The sequence below is a fragment of the Amphiura filiformis genome, chromosome 17, assembly GCF_039555335.1.
Source record: "Amphiura filiformis chromosome 17, Afil_fr2py, whole genome shotgun sequence".
In the NCBI taxonomy this organism is placed as follows: Eukaryota; Metazoa; Echinodermata; class Ophiuroidea; order Amphilepidida; family Amphiuridae; genus Amphiura; species Amphiura filiformis.
In genome coordinates this window covers 9189138-9213699 of record NC_092644.1, presented here as the reverse complement: position 1 = coordinate 9213699, position 24562 = coordinate 9189138, and the positions used below count along the sequence as shown (strand labels likewise).

At 37.2% G+C, this 24562-nt stretch overlaps 1 protein-coding gene across 1 annotated transcript in view; it reads left to right on the top strand.

The window, feature by feature from the left end:
* The window catches only part of LOC140138368 (hemicentin-1-like), a 177172-nt gene that overhangs the window by 66047 nt on the left and 86563 nt on the right, over positions 1 to 24562 (top strand). The window contains 7 exon segments of the mRNA XM_072160275.1: positions 8808 to 8929; positions 11728 to 12003; positions 12871 to 13140; positions 16496 to 16765; positions 21489 to 21671; positions 22546 to 22641; positions 23070 to 23342. Of these exon segments, the coding sequence (XP_072016376.1) occupies positions 8808 to 8929; positions 11728 to 12003; positions 12871 to 13140; positions 16496 to 16765; positions 21489 to 21671; positions 22546 to 22641; positions 23070 to 23342 (1490 nt within the window).

Here is a 24562-nt window from a genome sequence, read left to right as displayed (position 1 = left end):
TAGATCAGCAAGAACAAAACCATTAGGTCATGTCCATGTGGTCTGGTGCAGGCTAAAACATCCTGTTATACATGAAGAGTTCAGCGTCAAAATGTCATACAACCAAAGGCTGCTTTGTGTACTTTTTTGTATTAATATTATTATTAAAGTGGGTGAATATGGTATTTAAACAAAATAAATGACTCTTTTCAGAACCACAAAAGTCTCAAATGACAAGGGTAGGTGAACAGCTCTTTTCAGAGCCACAAAATCTTCAGTAGGAAAGGGGCACCTACTTTTTCAGATGCCAACCTGAAGAGTTGAATAGCTCTTTTCAGAGCCACCAAATCTTCAGTAGGAAAGGGACACCTACTATTTCAGAGTCGCCAACCTTAGAGTTGAACAGCTCTTTTCAGAGCCACCAAATCTTCAGTAGGAAAGGGACACCTACTATTTCAGAGTCGCCAACCTTAGAGTTGAACAGCTCTTTTCAGAGCCACCAAATCTTCAGTAGGAAAGGGGCACCTACTTTTTCAGATGCCAATCTGAAGAGTTGAATAGCTCTTCTCAGAGCCACCAAATCTTCAGTAGGAAAGGGACACCTACTATTTCAGAGTCTCCAACCTTAGAGTTGAACAGCTCTTTTCAGAGCCACCAAATCTTCAGTAGGAAAGGGGCACCTACTTTTTCAGATGCCAACCTGAAGAGTTGAATAGCTCTTCTCAGAGCCACCAAATCTTCAGTAGGAAAGGGACACCTACTATTTCAGAGTCTCCAACCTTAGAGTTGAACAGCTCTTTTCAGAGCCACCAAATCTTCAGTAGGAAAGGGGCACCTACTTTTTCAGATGCCAACCTGAAGAGTTGAATAGCTCTTCTCAGAGCCACCAAATCTTCAGTAGGAAAGGGGCACCTACTATTTCAGAGTCTCCAACCTTAGAGTTAAATAGCTCTTCTCAGAGCCACCAAATCTTCAGTAGGAAAGGGGCACCTACTATTTCAGAGTCTCCAACCTTAGAGTTGAACAGCTCTTTTCAGAGCCACCAAATCTTCAGTAGGAAAGGGGCACCTACTTTTTCAGATGCCAACCTGAAGAGGTTATATAGCTCTTCTCAGAGCCACCAAATCTTCAGTAGGAAAGGGCACCTACTATTTCAGAGTCTCCAACCTTAGAGTTGAACAGCTCTTTTCAGAGCCACCAAATCTTCAGTAGGAAAGGGACACCTACTATTTCAGAGTCTCCAACCTTAGAGTTGAACAGCTCTTTTCAGAGCCACCAAATCTTCAGTAAGAAAGGGGCACCTATTTCAGAGTCGTCAACCTTAAGTAGATAAGTGACAGTCTGCTACTATCTACTTTATCATTGGGCAAGGGGCAGTGCACAGTTGATACTCAGTAGCATGCTGGGGGGGCATTTTTTAGCAGTCAGGGGTATTGTGATCCATTCCTGGATATGCTACTGATGATACATTGTCGACAAGGAGCAGTCTACATGCAGGACTACTTCCTGAAGAAATCTGAGCTATTGCTGACGAAAGCTTGACAATTTTATACTTAATTTTATCTGATGGGGAACACATTGAAATGCTCAATTTGTATTAGGAATATCTGTGTTAACATGGAATCAATCTTGCTAATTTGGCTATTCACTCTTCCCCTGATTTTGGAAATATCTTCTACAGGGGGAGTATGAATTTGAAATGGAATTAACGCATTAGGCACCTACATTTGAATTTCATACACGCCCTGAGATAGGTTGAACCTGAATCTTCCACAGAAGGAGTATGACCAGGCCCGTATGCAGGATTTTTTTGGGGGTGCTGCTTTTGAAAACGTGGACTTTTTTCCAAGGGGGGGCAATATTGTAAAAAGTGGACTTTCTTCCCAAAATTTGAAACTTTTTTGACCAAAAAAGCGTAAAAAACCTCATTTTTTTGGCTCGCTACGCTCGAAAATTAAACTTTTTGGGACTTTTTGTACACTTTTGGCAATTGGGGGGTGTGACCGCACCCCCCTGCGTCACGGGCCTGGGTATGACTTTCAAGGAGTGCCTCTGTGGAAGATGTTTCCAAAATCTTCCACAGAGGTATTGTGGATTTTAAATGGAATAGCCCAGTGATGGTTCATAGCCATTTAGAAAGAATGTCATGCACTTATAAAGTATAACAAGAGTGATAAAGAACACAGGGCAGCACGTAATGTGGATCGTGCTATTGCACCTGAACTTTCTTTCATATCTATAGACAAAATGCATTGCAAAATGCAGACACCGTGAAGGTAATTCACACCCAGCACTGGAGGCTGTTATACATTTGGACGATTTAAATAGTTTAAAAAGTCAAGTTGAGGATGGTTATGTAATTTATGCCTGTAGCAGAGCTGTGTAAATGAATGAGGATATATGTATAAAGGCATTCAGAGATGATCCCAAACTGTACTTATACCTCACATTTATATGTCATTGTTTGTGTACTTTATAGTCTATTTACTAATGTAGTCAGGCCCATATACAGGGGGGAGGGGGAGTGCAGTGACTCCCCAAATTTGCAAAAGTCCAGTCCACTTTTCACAAAATTGCTCCCCACTTTGAAAAAAGGTCTGATTTTTCAAAATCAGACCAAAAAAAAAAGATTGCTTGCTTGTCCTCCACCGACTGACCCTAATCTGGAAAAAAGTTCGTTTTTTTTTTTTTTTACTGTACAGATGAATACCAACCCTAATTTTGAAAATTTCAGAAAAAGTTTTTCTTTCAACATTTTTGACATGAAAAGTTTTTTTTACAGTTTCTACACAAGTCTTCTAAACTATTTAAAAAATATTCATGAAGTGGTATACAGAGAGAAATATCCACCTCTGTGAAAAGTCTTGCCCCCCCCCTTAGCACTTAGCATTTGTTGTATAAATTGTTTAAGAGACAACCTTTTTTCTTGCCTTGCAGGTAGGTTATCATGGTCATAGGGAATACCACTTTTTGTTTTAATCAGTGTATGACCCTGATTAAATATGGTACTTCCAATGCCCTCTCAATAATGACCCACTTATACAAGTATTGCCAAGAACTCATCATAAAGGTTGTGTGGATGGCTCCCATGATGCACCGTAATATTTAATTCAGGAGATTCAGGGTCAGAGGCTCCGGAAGATTTTTAATATTGGGGAGGGCCCAAATTTTTGGCCTGCTTGAACGCTAAACGCTGCAGGGGTGGGTGCGGGGGGGAGAATTATACCAAAAATTATGAATATTACCTTTAAATTATGAATTTTATCCTAAATCTTTGAATTTTACCCTAAAATTATGAATTTTACCTCAGAATATTGGCAGGGCCCCCTTACCAAATTTCCGGAGCCACTGGGGGTGTATGCACAAACCTTAGACGCCAGGGCATGCATGGGGGTGCGCAGCAGCAACAATAGCCCCAAAATGTTCCCAAACCAAATAGACTGATTTTTGCATGTTTTACTTTAGGCATACACCCATGGTGCATGCCCTTTGCACCTCCCTGGATACTCTCCTGAGATTGCATTTTGGGGCTTGATGAGTGGAGAGGGGGGGGGGGGCAAAACTTATTTCAACTGCAGCCAAAAGTGGCATGTGAAGAACTTATTACTTAAATAAAATAAAATTTACAATTGTCAGGGCAATTTTGCAGAAATTTCATGATTCTTGACCCCCCTGAAATTCACTTTTTCGCCACCATGATAGCAAAATGTTCTTCAAACTATATTATTTTCCTTTAGATAAACTTGGCGATGCAACATCATTGTGGGAAGTTTTGAATTGCATTCTGGGAGTACTGGTATATTTCTTCCACTAAACTTATCCTATTGTCTGTCTGTCAATGCAAATTATTTATATCTGTGAAAAGTTCATTGTAAGAGTGATAAGTTTTGGCTGTAATTGTGGTTTGTCATAACAATTTATTTTGATAAGACAAAGGGATTTTAGACTCAATCAAACAGCTGATTTGATTATAAAAGGTGACCCATATTTTGTATTCGTAGCAGTGGTGTAGCCGGGGGGGGGGGGGCTTCCCCTGTGAAAAAGGATTTTTCCAGATTTTCTAAATTTTTTTGTAGCCAAAATTTACACTTTTATTGATTTTTAGTCTGTTTTAGGGTATTTTTGCCCAATTTCAGACTGTTTTTCTGGATTTTTTTTACTATTTTCTGGATATTTCATGGCTTTGAATCACACCCTGTCATATGTGACACGATCTGGTCCATGGAAGCCTAAGGCGGCAAATTTGAAATTGAGATAAAGGCAAAATATGGAGTAAAAAACAATACAATAAAATACATTAAAAAATAGACATCACAAATCTTCAGTAACTTTAAAACCAAGTATGCTATGGTGTTTTCAGTATATGGTAGCCTAATATTTGTATACGGTAATAATTATATTAACTCCATTTTCAAAAATGCCTCCTTTGGCTTCTGCTTCTATGGACCAGATCGTGTCACATATTTAGTTTTCAGTTGGCTGAAATTTATTGAAAACAAATTCTACCAAACATAATTGACATTTTATCTAAATTCCACACTTACCAATTATATAGATATTTCAAAATTTATTTTCATTATTAAACAGGAAAAAGTTTTACAAAAGATGCAATGTGAAGGAATTTGTTTCCACTTTTTTTTCAGGAAAAGGAAGATGCTAACTAGACAATAGTATAGACTAGGTGTCCTCAAAGTATAAAAAAATACACAGTGAGCTTAAGGGTGTGGTTTATAGTTGTATAATCTTGTCAGGTACAAGATTGTGCTATTCCTGTTGGAATCCATACACCCCCTGTGTAAGACATGACCTTAATACCCAAAAAGTCCCATTTGCAAGTGTAGCAAGCGAAAAAATTCGGGTTTTTATGCCTTTTTTTGACAAAGAAGGTCCAAATTTGGTTGAAAAGTCCACTTTTTCAAAATCCGCCCCAGTCCAAAAAGGTCCAAATTTTGAAAAAAAAGTCCACTTTTTCAACAAAAAAATAAATCATGGTTACGGGCCTGGGTCAATGTGTTTCTACTCTGACATATTATATTGTATAGCCATCCTCTAATTTAAAAAATATTGGTAAAAAATTACATTAATGAGCCTTTTCAGTCATGTTAGCTCATTAACTTTATTGCTTATTGATAAAAACAACAAGATGGAAAGAAAATAGAAATTAATTTATTATGTCTGATTTCCTTCAAACAAAAGATATTTTGATCAGTGTACTTAGCTCTACTCAAATGATTTGCATAAAACATACCAGCTTGTAGCCAGGGGGGAAATAGCAAAATTGGGCCAATAATGTCAAAATTTTAGATAAATATATACCAAATCATGAACTTCCTTTGAAATTTGTCAAAAACATAGGCTCCAAATATCAGTTATAGAGGAGGTAAAGGAGGAGGCTTTTTACCAGAATGAAGTTTTCTCTTGAAAACGTAAATCTGCACCCCACTAAATTATCCTTGCTACGGGCCTGCGCTCAGAGCATATTTCAATTTCATTCAAGACAAAATATAATGCAGCTAGTTCACTGGGCATAAATTAGTGGAAGTAACTTTGTAAAGTTTGTTTTGATTTGAGAGTACTATCTGCAGAGTTGCCATAAAATAAACTTTTGACATATTTTCCTCATGAGCCGATGTTTATATATCAGCGACCACATCCGCATCAGAAGCGCTGTGGGATAGGTATTTAATAGCCAGATGGGATATATGATTCATCTGATAAAAGAGTTCACAAGAATATGATTACATAATCAAAATGTGATAAATCTGTAAATAAGTTCATCAGGATTGTCAATAGATATCATTTGTAAAATTTCATGTAAACAAATCCAATTTGATTATTTGGTAAAATGATGTTAAACATACCTAACAATGACGTTTCATGCTACATCGTAGTAATTTCTCAAATCAACTGACCAATTCTCCCAGTCCTCCTCGTCTGCTTCCTGTCTTAGCTTGACGTTGGTGGCGCTGTTTTAGGTGGTTTTAGGAGTTTTAGGTCATAGATGTGCGGCAGGAAGTGATTTCCTTCATCCCGGTTGAGTGTGTTGGACAGAACAAAAACAGAAATAGAAGACACATAAAGAATTTGGATATGGAAAAGGGGGCTCAACACACTCAACTGGGATGAAGGACTATGGACCATAATTGCCTCATCCCAGTGGCATAATTCAATAACCTCAATTAAACAATCATGGCGCAAAATTGGACCTCAAGTTGCAGAGTATGAGTTTTTGTACCCAAATTTTCAAAGTTCAATCAATAAATGTACAAATGTATTGGGGTTAAAGAACTGTGCCCCTGGTAGATGAGCATGTTGTGGATCCTAGTGTATGTACCATTTTGTTGAACTCCATGGGCACTACTACCTTTCTTACAGAGCCCCTGATTGGTTAATTACATGATATAATCATCTGAATAACCAATCAAAACAGAGGTTATAGAACTCTCAGCAATTTTTAAGCTTAATCACTTTCGGCCTTACTGACTATTCTTACCAAATCTCTGATTGGCTCAATACATGATATAGAACTCTTTGTAACCAATCAAAATAGTTCTTAGAGGCCGATAATGTGACTGGTACTGCCCATGGCTGCAGTATTTTAACCATTTCCATAGAGAAGGTTACATGGATTCGCACCCATTACCTGCATGACATTAAAGGGGAATACAACCAGGCAGACAACCTCTACACTCATAATCATGATAATAAATGTGTACATCCATATCAAAAGGATGCACTTGTCGGCTGCTACATGTATCTCATTTCACATAATAATTATAAATACCCATCTCATCTCAAGTGGAGGTCACTTCAAATCATCCCGAAGTCACAGGGTTTAGGAATACAGAGAACATTCCTTAACCATGTTACTTGGGGACGATTTGAAGTGATCTCCACTTGAGATGAGGCTATATTATGTGAAATGAGACACATGTAGCAGCCGACAAGTGCATCGTTTTGATATGGATGGATGTACACAAATGTGCTCTTTGTAACAGCCAAAGACACTGTGACTAAAACACGCTTTCCTCCAATTCTGATTTTGCACAGAACTTTTGCTATGGGCTGATGTTGGCTATGCCCCAGAATTGACGCCACTCTTATCTCATGTTAGAGTGATCGACATTATGCAGTCATAATTCCATGGAACTGAAAGTGATAAAAGTCCAAAGTTATCTCATATTTATCAATATTTATACGCTTCATTTATGATTTGCAGGGAATTATGTCAGCATGCACAATGCATTAGATGATTATGATGTATTGATCAAATGATTTATGGCGGACATTTCCATGTATTTGTAATTGTCTAACATGGGCCGTTCTTTGCCAGATTGTATACAGTGGCAGTACAATTAAACTGAGGGTTTATGCCTTTGGGTAGCGCACTGCTTTTTTTATACAATAATATTATAGAATGAGTCATTATGGGTTTTTGATCACTATCTTTCTGCAAAAGACCGGCATATTAATAGCCAGATTGGTGGTTTCAGAGGGCAAATCCTGTTTCAAACACAATTTTTTCTTCCTCAGAGTTTTTTTACTTTGAAATACCACCTTTTGAATATCTGAATATTTTTTGCTTCATTTTTTTGGCCCCCCCCATCCTATTAAGGGATCTAGAATGAGCGTTTATTGCGTTTCGACAGTATTTTTTGTGGGACATGAGAGCACCTCAGACCTATCGAATTGCATTCTGAATCTGAAGCATGTCTTTCTGATATCAAATAATTTTCATTTTTGAAAATCACAATATAATACAAATTTTATGACAAATTATAAAAATTTGATATTTTTCAAATTTTTGATATATAACAGTCCTCGAAGTAAATTATATAAATCTAATGATATATTCTTAAAGTGTATGTAGCTGGGAGGAAAAGCCGACGATCAATTGAAAATTTTGACCTTTCATATTGAAAATATGGATTTTTTTCCCCAAAAGACCTAATTTTTTTGGTGTTTTTGAAAAAAAATCCATATATTCAATACTGAAAGGTCAAAATTTTCAATTGATCGTCGGCTTTTCATCCCACCTACATACACTTTAAGTATAAATCATCACATTTATAAAGTTTACTTGGAGTACTGTTAAATATCAAAAATATCAATTTTTAATGATTGGCCATAAAATGTGTATTAAATTGCGAATTTCAAAAATCAAAATTATTTGATATCAGAAGGACATTCTTCGTATTCAGAATGCAATTCGATATGTCTGATGTGCTCTAATGTCCCAAAATAAATACTGTCCAAACGCTCATACCCCACCCCTTAATTTTCACCCTTGATAAAGGGAATCCCTTTCACAAATTGTAAACTTGACTTCATTAATAACTTGACAAATAAGTGCTTACACAATTTGTATCTGTGGAATGAATAATTTTGGTTAATCTTATAAACTTGAGAGAAAACAAGTAGGAACTATGCCCGGAGGAACTCCTAATTGGACAGTCTTTGTGGTGGCATTTTTCATCCCATTAAAGATAAATATTGTTGTCTATCAATTAATAATTCTTCATCCAAAATGTTGCGATGCAATTCCATCTACTAGCATATGCTTTGAATGAGTGTTTCTTTACTAAAAAGATGAAAAGCAGACACTCTCCACAACGGTACAAAAACATTGGAGGTTAAGGAACCATGATACTGATACTGGTGGCTGTAAAACAAGTATTATTGTAAGACCAATAATATTATAATATTTTCAGGAAAGTGACTACCTTTTGTCTCTTTCATAAAAAAACCCACTCATTTGGAGGCATAGCCCTACATACTTGTAGTATTTTGAATCTCAAATTAACATTTTACTTTTCATTTTGTTCCAGGGATTCAGCTAATGCCACATGGGAGCTAGACAATGCTAGTAACAGGCTAGAGGGCGTATATTCTTGCATAGCAACCAATACAGAAGGTACTAATAGAGCTGAAACATGGCTGGATGTTACGGGTAAGTAATCGGGCGAATCAAGCAAGTTAATCAAGCAATTTTCAAACTAGTCAAGCGCAAGCAATTTTATGTACAAATGGTCCCATCAAGACCTGGGATTATTTCTGCATGTTACAATGGTTTCAACAAGCCAATGTATTCACATTTTTGATCGGAACGTTTTAGAGAAACCATTCTCCATCATCGGGGAATCGATGGGTGTGGTAGGGTGCGGTGTGGGTGGCGGATGCTGTACATTAAATGACTTACGATAAAAAAAAATCTGCATGTTGACAGCAGGACAGAGTCTTTTTGTCATTGTGTTTTTAGTATAACTGCCAATTTACATAAGGGTACAGATGTTTAAAGTCTATCATCCATTGTAGTGGCATAGCCCCCACTTGATTGCAAAATTTAGAAAATCCCATAGGAAAATTGACAAAAAATGGCATGTGTCCCCCAATCAGACCCAAAGCCCCCTAATCATGGTCAGTGCCCCCAATATGATGACCCACGCTACACCACTGATCCCTTGCCCCGAAATCATGGATGGGGACCTGAAAACACAATTTTAATTTCAGACTTGGGTGATTATAACCATTTAAAAAGAACGTATCCAATTGAACCTGTTGCTCTTTTGTTAGAAATTGCTTTACAAATGAATATAATTTATTTTTCAAAATCAACTTTGGTAGTAACCACTCATTTTCACAGGGCTCGGCTCTCCATAAAATGATATGTATATGTAAATAAATCCTCCTAGTACAACGGAGGTAAACGTAAATAAATCCCTACGTAAAACGTGATACATGAGGGCACTACGAGGGTGGATCACTTATAATCCCTACTTCCTACGATAGCGGTCGCGATCTGCGAGCCAGGCTTTAATGTTTGTGTGTCACTAGAACAACTAGCCCTAGCTATGACCTTGACTTGATATTATTTAATATTAATAATAAATTTTGTAATGAAGAAAAATGATGACTTGATCATTTTTTGAAAAACAATATGGCTATGGGTATTGTATTCAGAGAATGTGGGAGTAAGAGTTGATCCCTCTGTGATCTTTTTGCCATATGCACTACATGTATCATCCATATGCACACGTTTTTTTCAAAACTGAAGTATTTCTACATACACATCTGAAATAAATTAATATTGGAAGAAAAAAGAAGTTTGAGATTGTCTTAGCAAGCAGTGGCATTGCATAGAGGGCATATCATATTATGCATTCGCTAGGAGCGTAGCAATTTTTTATGATATCACTTCAGTCGCTGATCGGCAGAGTTATGGCCGATAATCGAGAAGTCCCCAAGCAACTTTGACGCTCTGATGCTTGCAGCAATTGCACTCTGCTAGCAATTTGAAAACAGCCATCTTTTGATCACGGTTGATTTTTGAATTGCATGCTGCGAATGATAGTACAATTGTAGACCCTTTAAAGAACCCTTAAGTCATTTGTTTGGTGGGGTACAGAGCCTGATTGAGGGGCCATTTTAGAAATTTTAGGCAATTTACAAACAGATTTTCAAAAAATTCCACTTTGATGGGGGGCATTTCCCCCATGTTCCTCTAATACTACAAAATGATTGTTACCCGTTTGTTTCCATTGATAATGGATAAGTCTGACACACACAAAATCAACACATGATCTACATAATTTATAGATAAATTGTATAACAAGTCATAAACTATATATTCTGGACATTCAAAAGTATCCAATGTTAGATTTGGAAGATGCAGGCTGTTCAATAAACATCAACATTTTTGGGTACCAATCATTTTGATACATCCTGTATGTCACAACTGTATTATGGATCTGCAAGTACAGCACATAATCAGGACTGTGGCTTTCTCCGTGACTTAAACTTGAATCCCCCTTTTTGGGACTATACAATTTTATTTATTCAATTCTCGTTCCTTCTGGTTTCAGATTTTAAACAAAAATTGGATCAAATAACGTCTCCAAATAATTTATTGAATCGCTTATAGCTGACTACAGCAATAGTTTAAGGATTTCCACTCCATTTAGTTTTCATAAGTGTGGGTGTAGGCATACACTCACAGCGTGAAATTAATACAAGGAAAAGTTGGCTAGCCAGTATACAGTAATCTTTCATCAACTGGATGACATTTTCACATTTTGGATGCATATCTTGTTGTATAAGATTATATGGGGGTACTTACTGTTGTATGTGATCTTACTAGAGTCAGTAAAGAATGAACCTATAGACGTCATTGTTTATCAACAAAGGCGAGGGACTGGTCTATCGATATACTTGAACGAACCACTACACTGTTCAATGGCTTTCGTGTACAATATGAAATGTGATGGGTGATTTAAAATGCATGTGCCCTGAGCAAACTATGATGCGTACACACACTGCAGGGCAAAGAACAATGGAAACTACAATGGATACTACCGGGCAATTATGTCACATGTCAAGTGGTCTATATGATCATTCACAAATCCACAATTTTGATATATACAATTAGTTTGGCAAAAGCCCACTTGTATGTGTGTCTGCGGGGCAAATTAATTGTCATAAATTAACTTTATATAAATAACTTTATAAGTGTATGCATTATATTCCACAGGGGTAGTGTGGGTTTAATGGAATAGCCCAATGATTCCAGTGGGGTACCCACATTTTTTTTCCAGGGAATGGGGAAAAATGAATATCAGAGGGTAATAATTGGTCCACAGAGTCAACTTTTTTTATTCTGGTAGTGGGTGGGACAGGCTTCTTGACTTAAAGTTGAAGTCTAGTTATAACTTCTGATAAGATAAACACCAAATTCCGATTTTCTTTTTACAGAACCTCCTCCTAGTGTGAAACCAGCCAATGATGTCACCGTCTTTCCCAAAGGTATAGCGGTTCTTTCCTGCTTAGCAAACAGCACAGTACCTTACAATTGGACCTGGGATAAACCAGACAGTTTTGTATCATTGGGAAGACACAACAGAGTGAGACAGCTCAGGAATGGATCACTGGAGATTGTGAATGTTCAAGCGTCCGATGGAGGGCGATATAGATGTATCGCAAATAATGAAGGAGGACCATCGCATGCGTTTGTCACCCTTTACATTCAACGTAAGTCGGCTTTTTTTTGTTGGTTTATTTATCACACATAGTCCATCAGAGAAGATACCCTATACTTCCCACTATGCATTTCTTCCCTGAACTTATTTGCTATTCAGTGGATTCAGTTCAATTGGGCCAAAAAATACCTCAAAATGCATCCATTTTTTTATTTTCGGTTCTTGTCCCCACCCGTATCGTTTTCTGGAGTTGGTCCATATTTTTTGTCTTTTTCAATTTCAAATTCAACTTTTGATTTTAAAGCTCTAAAAATTCATTATGATGATAAAAAATGTTAATTAAACAACATCTATCTATCTATCTATCTAGGCTATGTCAATCCACTGTTGGATGTAGCCCTCCTCATGATCATTCCATACCTTTCTATCTAATGCTACTCTCGCCCATGTTGTATCAATATATGATGTTAAACAAAAGAACCTTATTGTTTTCCAAGAAGACCGTAAAAACTTGATAGTTAGCATATGTATACTAAGTCTTGCTATTGAGTGCTTTCAAAACATGCAAACATGAAGTGCCCCATCCACAAACGTTTAAAAGGGTTTTGAGCAAATCATCGATATACATAGTACACATATACGAACAAGTAAACCTGCAAATTTGTGCCTTAACCCCATTAGTTCAGTTGGTAAAGCACCAAACTTTGGTACAATTTCATGTTTTCAAAAGCGCTTGATAGTAAGCACATATGCTAATTATCAAGTTTTTACGGTATGTCGATAAAGGATTACAACTGCTAGTATTTGCTAATTTGCATTTTTCCTTACCTAATTGTATTCATTAGGCCTACCCATATCTAAACATATTTTAAGGCCTACCCATCCTTACCAAAACACATCTTATCTTCCTATACACTAGAGATTCCAGAGGTATCGTCTAGCACAACCAACATCACATTCCAAAGTGGTCAGAACATAACACTCCAATGTTCAGCTACAGGATATCCACCTCCGAACATACTATGGACCAAAGACGGCAGAGATTTACCCCCCTCCCCTCAGACGGTAGTACGAGATAATGGGCAGCTTATCATACTAGGTGCTACACAGGAACATGAAGGGACATATACTTGTACAGCAATTAATTCAGCTGGCACAGATGGTATTCAGCTTACTGTCAGATATTCTGGTAAGTTGGAAGGGTAGGGTGGGCGACTGGCAGCACTAGGGTACATGAGCGGCACCCCCTCCCCCTCCCCAACAAGGGTCCTCAAATCAAAGCAAACAAAATTCTAAATCCCCTAAGAGGGGCATCCCTCTCCCCCTCCCCAACAAGGGTTCGCCAATCAAAGCAAACAGAATTTTAAATCTCCCAAGAAGGGTGCTCCAATCAACAACAAAAATAATTGAAATTCGACTATTTTTGGCAAATTTTCAGATTTTGCTCCCTCCAAAAAAATATTTTGATTCCTTCTTTCAGTTTGGTTGGGATGAGAGGGGAAGATTTTCAAACAGTATAAACAGTATAAACAGTATACATGCGCGTATTTTGGGGGGGGCTTTGGGGGTGCCAGCCCCCGGGGTCCAATTAGGGGGCGGCAAAAACGAAGGCGGCGGAAGAAGAAGGCGGCAAAAAAGTGGCGGCAAAAACGAAGGGGCGGCAAAACGAATTAGCAAAGAGAAAAGGGCGCAAGAAATTGAAAAAAGGTTGCTCTTTGGACGCTAGCGCCTAAAATTGTTTCTTCTTCGGCCCCCCGGGGTTGGGGCGGCCACGGTACGCCACTGGTATAGCTTCTCCCAGAGCTTGTACGGTTGACCCTCACCTAAGGTACTCTGTCTTGCCATGGAAATGCCAAGGTCCAATTTGGTCTCCCACAGAAGATCATTGGGCTATTGGTTTTAAAATCCACACTACATGTACCTTTGTGGAAGATTTTGCTAAAGTCTGCCACAGAGGGAGTACTATTAATTTTTAATAGAATAAATAATTGGGTTACTTCCAGTACACTCCAGTTGTGGTAGATATAGATAAAGCCATAATACAGTGGGAGTATGGGTTTCAAAATGACCCGGGGGGGCCACTCAAATATGAGAGTGTACGCATGCGTGACCAAATTTTTTTCGAACACCCCCTAAACAAGTGAGCAAAATGACCCCCTAAGCAAGTTTTTAGCGCGCCTTCCCAAAAAATTTGACCCCCTAAACAAGTTTTTGTCTAATTTTGACCCCCTAAACAAGTTTTTGTCTAATTTTGACCCCCTAAACAAGTTTTTGTCAAATTTTGACCCCCTAATTGCCTAAACAAGTTTTTGTCTAAATTTGACCCACTTTACAAGTTTTGATGGATTTTGACTAATTAAACAATTTTTTGTAGGCCTACTCTTAAACTTTATCATTGAACACTTACACTAAAAGTCTACCCCCCCGGGTCTACCCCTCCCGGATACATCCCCCTCCTCCGGTATACCATACATAATACCACTTTAAATATAAATAATGACACGATGAATTCAGTGTGTAGGCCTACCATGAGGACCTCAGATTCGTAGCTTGTTACATGAATCTAATTGGATTCTCGTAAAGTAGTTTTGTGAGAATATAAAATACCAATATACAGCGTAATTTATACGTTTTATAGCATTATTCACATCGTAATTGGTTCCGAATTCGGCACCTTAAGTTGATTATCGTGTCCCGATATCGTGTGCCCTTTTCATGCTTTCTACTGCAAATATAATTCCTAAAGTAATCCAGAGAAGGTGAAACTCACAAATCTACCAGCAGGAGTAAATAATGTGAGGAATCTATAAAGGTCCTGAAAATCTTTTTGAAATACATATTTTCGTCCCGGATTTTTGTCTCCCCGTTTGTCCACTGAACTATATACCCATCATAATTTCTATGACGTCATTAATTAATATGCACGTTTTTTAATCTGGTATTTTACATAGAAGTACGAGGCCATGGTTAAATCACATGTAACACGTCATGAAATATATATGCATAACATAGTGACACTCTAGGTTTGGAGTATGCTGTAAACATCATACTAACGGGGAATTCGCACTGGAATAAACTTTTTTCGAATCGGAGTTTCAGCAGATTTGAAAAGCGGATTAAAATGGTACCCTAAATGCGTTACAAACGATTTTAAAACTACCCCTTTTCATGAAAATCACTGTTTTTGCCCCCCTTAACGCCACGCAGCGTAACGTGCTCAACCAAGAAAAAGTACCCCTTTTCACGCGTTTTTTGGTCACGCATGCTTACATCATTATATTTGAGTGGCCCCCCCGGGCAAAATGATTATCTCTGACTAATTATATTTGAAAAACATACTCCCTCTATGGAAGATATTTCCAAAATCTTCCATAGGGGTAGTGTGGATTTCAACTGGATAGCTCATTTCTTCCATAGGCCCTACATACTCTGTAGGCATTTGGAGTACCCTGCTAGCACATGTAGGTTAAAACTGGGATTTGCAGTTCTTCAAGAAAGAGGTTAATAGCTGTCTAGGCGCCAGGCAACCCATCAGTGTTATCTAATTAGATAATTACTGTTAATACCTAGATTAGCCTAGATTAGCCTTGACATTAAAAACAAATCCAAGAGCTGATTTAGAGCAGAAAGTTGTAATTTTTACATAACAGTTATTTTAGCGATTTGGAGTGAGAACCCTGCCCCTGCACTCTGTGTCAGTGGATACTCTTGCTCGTTTGATATTTTGCAATATTTGGGGTGATTTCTGCTGAAGAAAAGTGACAAACAAACAAAAAAGGGGTCATTTTTTCAAAACACAATGCTAAATTGTTAAAAAGGGTTTTCTTCATCTAAGAATTAAGGAAAATATATGTGCATATTCCATTATTCATCATGCTTATAATATTACTGGAAATCTTTATTTTGGGAAACAAAAAAATGTGCAGTTTCAGGACTTGTTGTACATGTTTTTGTCAAAAAAGGGTATCTTTGAAATATTGTATGTGTTTTAAGGGCAAAAATGTCAGAAAATCACCAAAAAAAGGGATGTTTTTCCTCCACAAAGTTGTGCAAATTGAGATGCAAAATGGGTGTTTTCAAAGTTTAGTGAGGAGCATGATTACCCATGGATACACAAATTGGGGTTCAGCAGTGAGAAACATTTAGGAATTTTTTTTTTTTTTTCGAGTGCCCGATTCTGCCTTATACTTGCTATGCAATACATGCTTTTGCGAGGTCTTAATTTTACTGTTAGAATTCCATTTGTGAAAATAAAATAGGTGTAAATTTTCACTGGTGCTTCAATGTAATATTGACTATTTATATGCATGATCATTCTAAATTTGACAGAAAATGATTTTTTAGCTCTGAAGCCAAACTCTCACATCTCCCTGTTTTTGTACAAAATTGGGCAACAGTAAGAAAATTCTTCAAAAATCAAATTTTTAGATTTCCATTTTTGTCAACCTTTTGAACACAATTGAAGTTGTAGCACCAGACACTTTTCAGAACCGCACAATCTAAACTACTAATCATTATAATTACATCTATATTTTCCATTTCAGCGGTACCACAGATTGAGATGACAGAGCATCGTTGGCTCGTCGCTCCGGGTGAAATCGCTGTTTTGTCATGTCCGGCACGAGGAAATCCACCGCCCAAAGTAATGTGGTTCAAGAACGGCGTAGATCTCAGCACCATGAGTTTCATCGAGATGAAACCAAACGGTGATATACATATCATGGGAGTACAGAGTTATGATGAAGGGGAGTATACATGCATTGCTTCAAATTATGCTGGACAGGATTCGGATGTCATTACATTGGAAGTTGGATGTGAGTAGCAATTTTGAAAAATATCTCAAAACTTAAAAACTTTTTATGTTGAAGCCTATGACCAGCATTAAAGTTGTAAATCTACAAATACCACTAAGATCCACAACATGCTCATCTATCAGGGGCACAGTTCTTTAACCCCAATACGTTTGCACATTCATTGAATGACCTTTTACAATTTGGGTACAAAAACTCATACTTTGCAACTTGAGGTCAAATTTTGCACTATGATTATGTAATTGAGGTTATTGGACTATGCCATTGGGATGAGGCTATTGTGGTCCATAGTGTATGTACCCCTTTAATTGAAGACGGTCTGTTATTTGTTAACGTGTCACGGATACAAGTAGGGTTGAATTACAGGAAAGGAACCTGTTAAGATGTATAAATTTGAGTATTAGATGCGAAAGGGAAGCACTGAAAATATCACATTGCACCTTGCAATACTAAGAATATAGATTTCGGACCATTTAGAAACAATATAATTAGGAAATAATGTGTGAAATGAATGTGTGAATTATTAATAGTAGGGCATATGATCTATGATGGTGCAATTTTAACATGAATCATGTTCTAAAATTGTGTAGTTTCCATTATTAAATGGGCTAAATTGAACTGGTGTTGAGATCGGGGTGGAGATGAAAGGAACATCAGTATGCAGAGATATGTTGCTATGGATCAGTGGCAGGGGTCACATAATAAGGAGTCTCCTTATTTTTGGATTTTGGCCATTTTGGACTCCTTAAATCACAAATTGAGAGTGACCAAAGGGTCCTCCGATAAAAACTGTATGGACTCCTTAATTTTACGATGCACGGAAGCGTTATTCAGTATAAGAATTGTCGATTAAAAATATAAATATAAAAAGATCAGTTGACCAGTTTCAAAGTTTAGAATTTTGGACAAATGGACTCCTTAAATTATTGTTGGACCCCTTAAATATTGTTTTTCTTAGAGACCAAACAGTCCAGAAAAATTAAATTGGACCCTTGTTTTTTTTGTGCTGAAGCTACCCCCAGTGGTGGCGCTAGAAAATTTTTTCGGGGGCAGTAGGTAGTCAAAGTGAATATCAGGGGGGGCAAAATAAATAAATTGCCATAAAAAGTGGAAATTTTTGTAATTTTGGGTTTTACTGGGGGGACAAGAGTTCTGACTGCGGGGGCATTTGCCCCTCATGCCCCCCTCTGCGCCTCAACTGGCTAGTACCCTGATAATGTGTAACCTTGTTTTCAGAACTGGGGAGACTCAAACTTGTGAATGTACTGCAGGGTTATAGCCAGCTCAAGTTGAGTGCCAGCTAATAAGCATCATATCACTTAAAGCCATGTAACATTTCCATACAAAAGATTCTTTGCCATAAAATGTTAGCTTTTATTATCAGATTTGTCCATATGTTAGTTTAGTAAAGTACAATATAATCATGCAAAAAACAGAATTTTGAAAAATATTGAGGGTGTCCTCCCAACAAATGTTACAATATGGCTTTAATACGCAGTGTAGTAAAGACAATTGAATTTTAACAATCAAAATACCCTATAATCAAATTGGCAGGACATACTTGAACCTTGACCTTTGTGTGTGTGTGTGTGTTAATAATATAAACCAGTGAGGATACAAGAACAAATCCAGGCAACAGTTAACCAATTGTCTCATTTCTTGTATGGCTTGGTACAAATAACACTACTATTATAGCACTGTAGTCTGGCTAGTGTTTTAACACTGCCCAGGTCCTGTATATGCGCCTGTTATATGACCCACAGATTGCTGTTTTATACAAAATATGATTTTGATTCAATCTAAGCTTTAAAGGCAGGCCCGTACGCAGGATTTCATTTGGGGGGGTGCTGATTTTGAAAAAGTGGACCTTTTTCCAGGGAAGGGGGCGACTTTGTGAAAAGTGGACTAAATTTGGACCTTTTTTGTCCAAAAAAGCGTAAAACACCTGATTTTTTTTGCTCGCTACGCTCGCAAATTCTGAAATTTTGGGACTTTTTGTATACTTTTCCAAATTTGGGTACGGGCCTGTTTAAAGGTGAGAAATTGTGTCAAAAAGTAGTATAATTATAAATTGCACCAGGAGGCAAGAAAGTTTTAGGGGATAAAACAGAAAATTTAGCTAATTTTTGGAATTCTTGGCCTACAGAAGTGGAAATAAGGCAGGTATCTTATTTTGACTAGGGGTAAGTAGAGGACCAAGCATAAGATTGGGGGATTTCTCCATGACTGCAGGTTGGTAGGGTGGTACTATACTGCTGAGAATCTAAACGTGGGCCCATCATGTCAATTTTCAAGAAACTTGGACTAATCATTATACCACAAATTTGTGACCAAATTTGTGATTTTCCCCCCTAATTTGGGTTAAATTTTGAAAATGTTGGAATTAGTGAGGCTAAATTTGGCTATTTTCCAAAAGAAATAGAAAAAATGACCCATCCATGTACCAAAATTAGCCTAAAAAAGGAATACCAAAAGACCAAAAATATGACCCGTTCTTGGCACGTCCCTGTATGATCATTGGTATTGATCACCCCTGGGCCTGTGACACCCTGGAGGTGCCACTGATTGTAATTTGAGATGTATTGCTTTCAATGTTCAATTCTTTAAAAAGCCTTCCATTTTGCAAACAAAACAAAAGAAAACCAAAAAGGCACTGAATATGTCCGCTGTTCACTGAACTTCACATTTCGTTTATTTTCAGAACTAAGTGGGTTTCCTATTGTAATTAAGATTGGTGTTTTGAAACAATCAGTATTCATATTAATATTTATATGGAGGAAGGAACAATTAAGAATGTCAGTCTGTTTAGTACTATAATCATTGCCAAGTGGTGTATGTTTTAAGATTGTGAAACCAAATCCAAACAAATTCAGGTCATTCATGATTTCTGTTGCAAAAAATTATGATATACATTGGTTCACCTAATTCACCTAAAGTTCGGTAGTGACCTATAGGCCTAGGTGCAGATTTTGCTGGTACAAGGGTGGTTTGTCAGAAAGTTTGTGGCACAACTGCAGAAAAAGTATCACTAGTACCAAATTTGAAGTGTCCCAAGTGTCTGTTGTGTGATATTGTAATGACCATTTTCTCAAGAATGATCAGGCAGGCCTGCTTAGTCATGTTAGTGGTACAGGCTCTGCCTCACAGCACAGATCCTGGAAAGGATTGTGGGTTCATGCCCTGGCAGTGTCATAATGCTGTGCACTTAGGCAAGGTGCTTTACTTCACTTGCCTCTCTCTACCCATGGGTGAAATGGGGAGCTGTTATGACCATTGAGCACCGCCCAAAGGTATGAGCATGCCTTGGGTATTGTGGCACCTGATATATTCTAATGACATAGGAATAAATGTAAAGCTCTTGTGAAAGGCGCTGTATAAATGCCATCATTTTTTATCCCCCTACCTCCAGTGAACTGGCTGTTTTTGCAAGCTTCTATGGAGTATAAACAGTCTATAATATCGAATTGATTAATTCTACTGGCAGTAATGGCTACTACCAGTGCTAATATCAATGAATTGTATAAAACGCATTAATAAATTCGGTATCATAGACTGATAAATGCCCAGATTTGCCATCAATTTAGGATAAGGACAGTGTTCGAAATAAGGTAGGCCTTGGGCCAAAGCCTGTAAAAATCACTGCAGAACCACCAATTCGCAGCCAGTGGGTTGGTGAGATATTATCTCCAAAGTAAGCAAGACATACTCAGTGGTAATTTGAACATCAACCCATGCTATTACATGATGATGATTTGTGAGTGTGAAGTCTTATAAAGTGTCACATCATTATGGACCAGTTTAACATTAATTTTATAGTTTGAGTTTGGGCCCGTGAAAATTTATGAGGGTACATATATTTCAAACCCAACTGCCCAAATAGCCCTTGAAGATAGGGATCCCGTAAGATTTGTCTACACATGTCATCGGTTAAATCACATACTGTTCTATTCAAAAATTTGGACTTTTTTGAGAAAATTAGTGTGTAGCAATATGTTATTGAGCTTTTCAAATTAATGAGATATAGTTTGCTGTTTTTTTTAAATGTTGTTTAACATACAGTGCTATTCAACAGCGTAAGCTAGTTTTACCCATTCATTAGTATGTGTATCATATACAGATCTATACAATGAATGACGCATCACATACTGATCTATTTGGAGCTAATTTACATTCGCAACTGATACGCGCATCACATAGAGATCAAAATAAAACAAATGGAGACGGGAGACAGTATACTTTAGTAAATTTTCGATACCAAGCATACCTTCTTCAGACTTTATTACAAAATGACACAAGAAAAATAATCTAAAAACAAACAAGAAAGTAAAACTTGCTTTGTTTTAAGATTGCTTCTTTGTGATAGTTCCATAATAAAATGCTTCTATACGTGTAAAGAAAAACACTGCGAACTGTAGCGTAATATAGCGACAGAGCTAAAAAACGATTGTTTCACATACAGAGCTAAGTTTAATACCATATTAAACCATTTTTACTTGAAAGATTGACACATCAATTTCACCAAAATAAAACTTCCAAGTAGTTTCTTTATAATTATAAATATCCTGTCAAGGAAAATCAAATCCAGAAATAGAATTTTCAATCTTGATTTTCTTGAAAAGCATTTTGTGTCAAATAGAACAGTATGTGATGCGACCAAAGATTGTATGTCAATACAGCTAGCATAACAAATAACTAAATACTAGGCTTGTTCTGTTTTCTTTTCTAGCAATTCCCAGCATTCGATCTCACCCCGGTGATGTTGGCGTTGATTTTGGAGCTAATACAACAATTTCGTGTTTGGCATATGGACACCCTCTACCGATCATAAGATGGGAGAGAGTTGGCAGCAAACCCTTACGATTAAGCTCAAGAATTCAGGTTCTTCCCAACGGAAATCTTTTTATTCAAGGTAGACAAAAAATTTGTTTTCTTGTACATAGATCACTTTCAGAAGTTTGGTCCGTCGGTCGGGAAAAGTTTTTCTTTAGATCTTTTTTACTAAGTACCAAAAGTATAATGTGAAGCTGAAATGAGTTGTCTCAAAAGTCTTGTTTGTATGTAAAATACTCACTAACCACAGAATTTCCACCAAAGACAAATTCAAGGTGAACCCTACTTTATTTGCATGTACATGTACATGTCTGGCAAACTTAAAATACTGCATTTTTAAGTTCAACGATGTTTACTTGTGTAGACGCAGAGGATGATAATTATATGAAATATCGGAATCCTTAGCCAGGTACGAAGGAAATGCAGGAAATGGTATTTTACAACATTTCTTTTATATCTTCAGTTTTTCAGAGAAATGTTCATGACTTTTTTGGAAAAAGAAACCCTTTTTAAAAAAAAAAAGGTTCTACAGTTGGGACTGGTGAGACGGTCGGTCGGACGAGGACAAGCAAACAACTTTTTTTGGCCCTATGGAGAAAAGAGTTAATTTATATCAATTTACAATATGCGCATATGTGACCGTCCACCACGAACCTCTATTACAGTCAGCAAATTTGATTTTGAGTTACAGAGCAAAATGTGCATGAAAGTTGTTAGTTTCGATATGTCGTAGCTGCTGCGTTGGTGTTTTTTGTTTCACATGCACCTGTTCAACCAATAGTATGTCTGTATGTCCTTTGTGAATTGAGACACAATGGGCCATTCAAGAATGTACAGGTGCGCGGCAAACAAAGAACATCAGCAGCTTAGCAGCCAGGATGTCTCGAAACTTCCAACTGATATTATTTTGAACTGATATGTAAATTGGACATTTATTTGTGTATTTTATGTAGGAGTGCAGTTAGATGATGCTGGTTCATATGTGTGTACGGCTGAGAATGACCACGGTTTAGACCAAGTTACAGCACAGCTACGAATCACTGGTTTAGGTGAGTTGATACAATTGTGAAATCCATCTTAACCCCCTTGAGCTCTATCTGCCGATCTAACATTGCCTCTGATTGGTCACTTACATGAAATCTTCACTTTAATCACCAATCAGAATGGAGCTTTGCAAATAATTCACCCCAATATTTTTGCGTGGTGAAATTATTCTAACAATGTTGCTGATTGGTCCAATTGATAATGAAAAGTTCTTTTTGGCCAATCAGCAGGTAGTTCTCATGGGATTAAATACTGTATTATCTGTAATAAATGCTCCTCCTTAAATAAATGCCCCTCCTGTGATTTTTCAGTGAAAAGTGACTGAAATGCAAAAATTTCCATGCCATATCGTGTTAGTAAGCTTAAAACTTACATCATTGACTAATAATTAAATCATAGTGATCCTCTTTTTATTTCCAATTTGATCTCACAGTGCGTCCGAGCATAAGTTATACATCGAACACACACACAGCAATCTCGGAAACCCCAGTCCTATTACCATGTGATGTACTCATGGGTAATCCTAAACCTACCATTACTTGGTATAAAGGCTCAGAGCAGATCGTACCAAACTCTAATATGCAAATCACAGCGACTGGTACCTTAGCTATACGCTCTGTGAGCATAGCTGACGGAGGGCGCTATAGGTGCGTGGCTAGTAACGTGGCTGGGAACCACTCCATTCTGGTTGATTTAACGGTTCAAAGTAAGTAATGTTTTGAGGCGTAATTTGATGTTGATGCATGTTGTAATTCATTTGTAGATAATGTCATATGAGAGCACATGTGACATTAAAGCAATAATATGTTATTTGCATGAAGAATAGAAGCTAATACCTACAATGTGTGTATTAGCTTGCCGATTGTATTATTATTGAGCGAAATGTCCCGCAGCTGGGATGTATAAATAAGATGTAAGACAAATGGCAATGTTCATGCATCACTGATTAAATGATACACATGCACGAGACGTGTTAGCCATCACTTGATATATACTCCAAAGCCGAAAAAATAAATGACTTAAAAAAAAAAAAAAATTGAAATTGAGTATAGTCCCACCCCCAATTTTGAAAAATGTTCACCCCAAAGCGGGGTGGGACTATACTCGAGTCAGTACGTAATATAAAAACTTAAATTTTTCTGTAATCAAAGCACTTCAGGCTTAGTGATATTTTACTACACCATTGGACATTGCAATCATGCAAAAAGTATTATTTTAAGAAAAATTTAGGGCATAACTGTGGAGCAAATCACATTATTATGGCTTTAATGAATCCAAAATTTGACCACTTAATTGAAATATACCTTTTTTTTTTTTTTTTTTCAAACCTTCAAGGACAAAGAATATAACCTCTTTGCCACAAACATGACAAATATAAATATAGAGTGCAATAAATCTTTGAGCAGGATTGGTATTGGACAAAATAATGATTGTATTTTGTTTGTTACAAAAATAGCAGAAATTCTTTGTCATGTATGAAATAGGTTAATAAATACAGATCTCTTGGTGTTCAAGAGATTGGACATAATAATGCACCTACACTGAATGTTGGTTGGTCATGCAATGGACACATCATCATCTCTGTGCATTATTTTTGGTGCATTACACACCGACATCGCCCGGTTAATAATTACATTATACTGCAGAGACACTGAAATGAATACCCGGGATCGATACACGTGAATGAGCTATGCACTATTTGATATTCAGACGATAAATCTTTGGATACCGGGGTAGAAAATGATGAATATCTCCCATAATTGATTTATTGTAAAGAATCCAGATTTGGTTCCTTGCACTTGAATATATATGTTCAACGGATATGATAGTCGTTAGCTAGCGTCTTGAGAAAGAAGCGTGCGTCTTGAACTCAAAAACATTCTGATTTTATATGTGCCGAATTATAACGCAGCGTATAGGCTAACT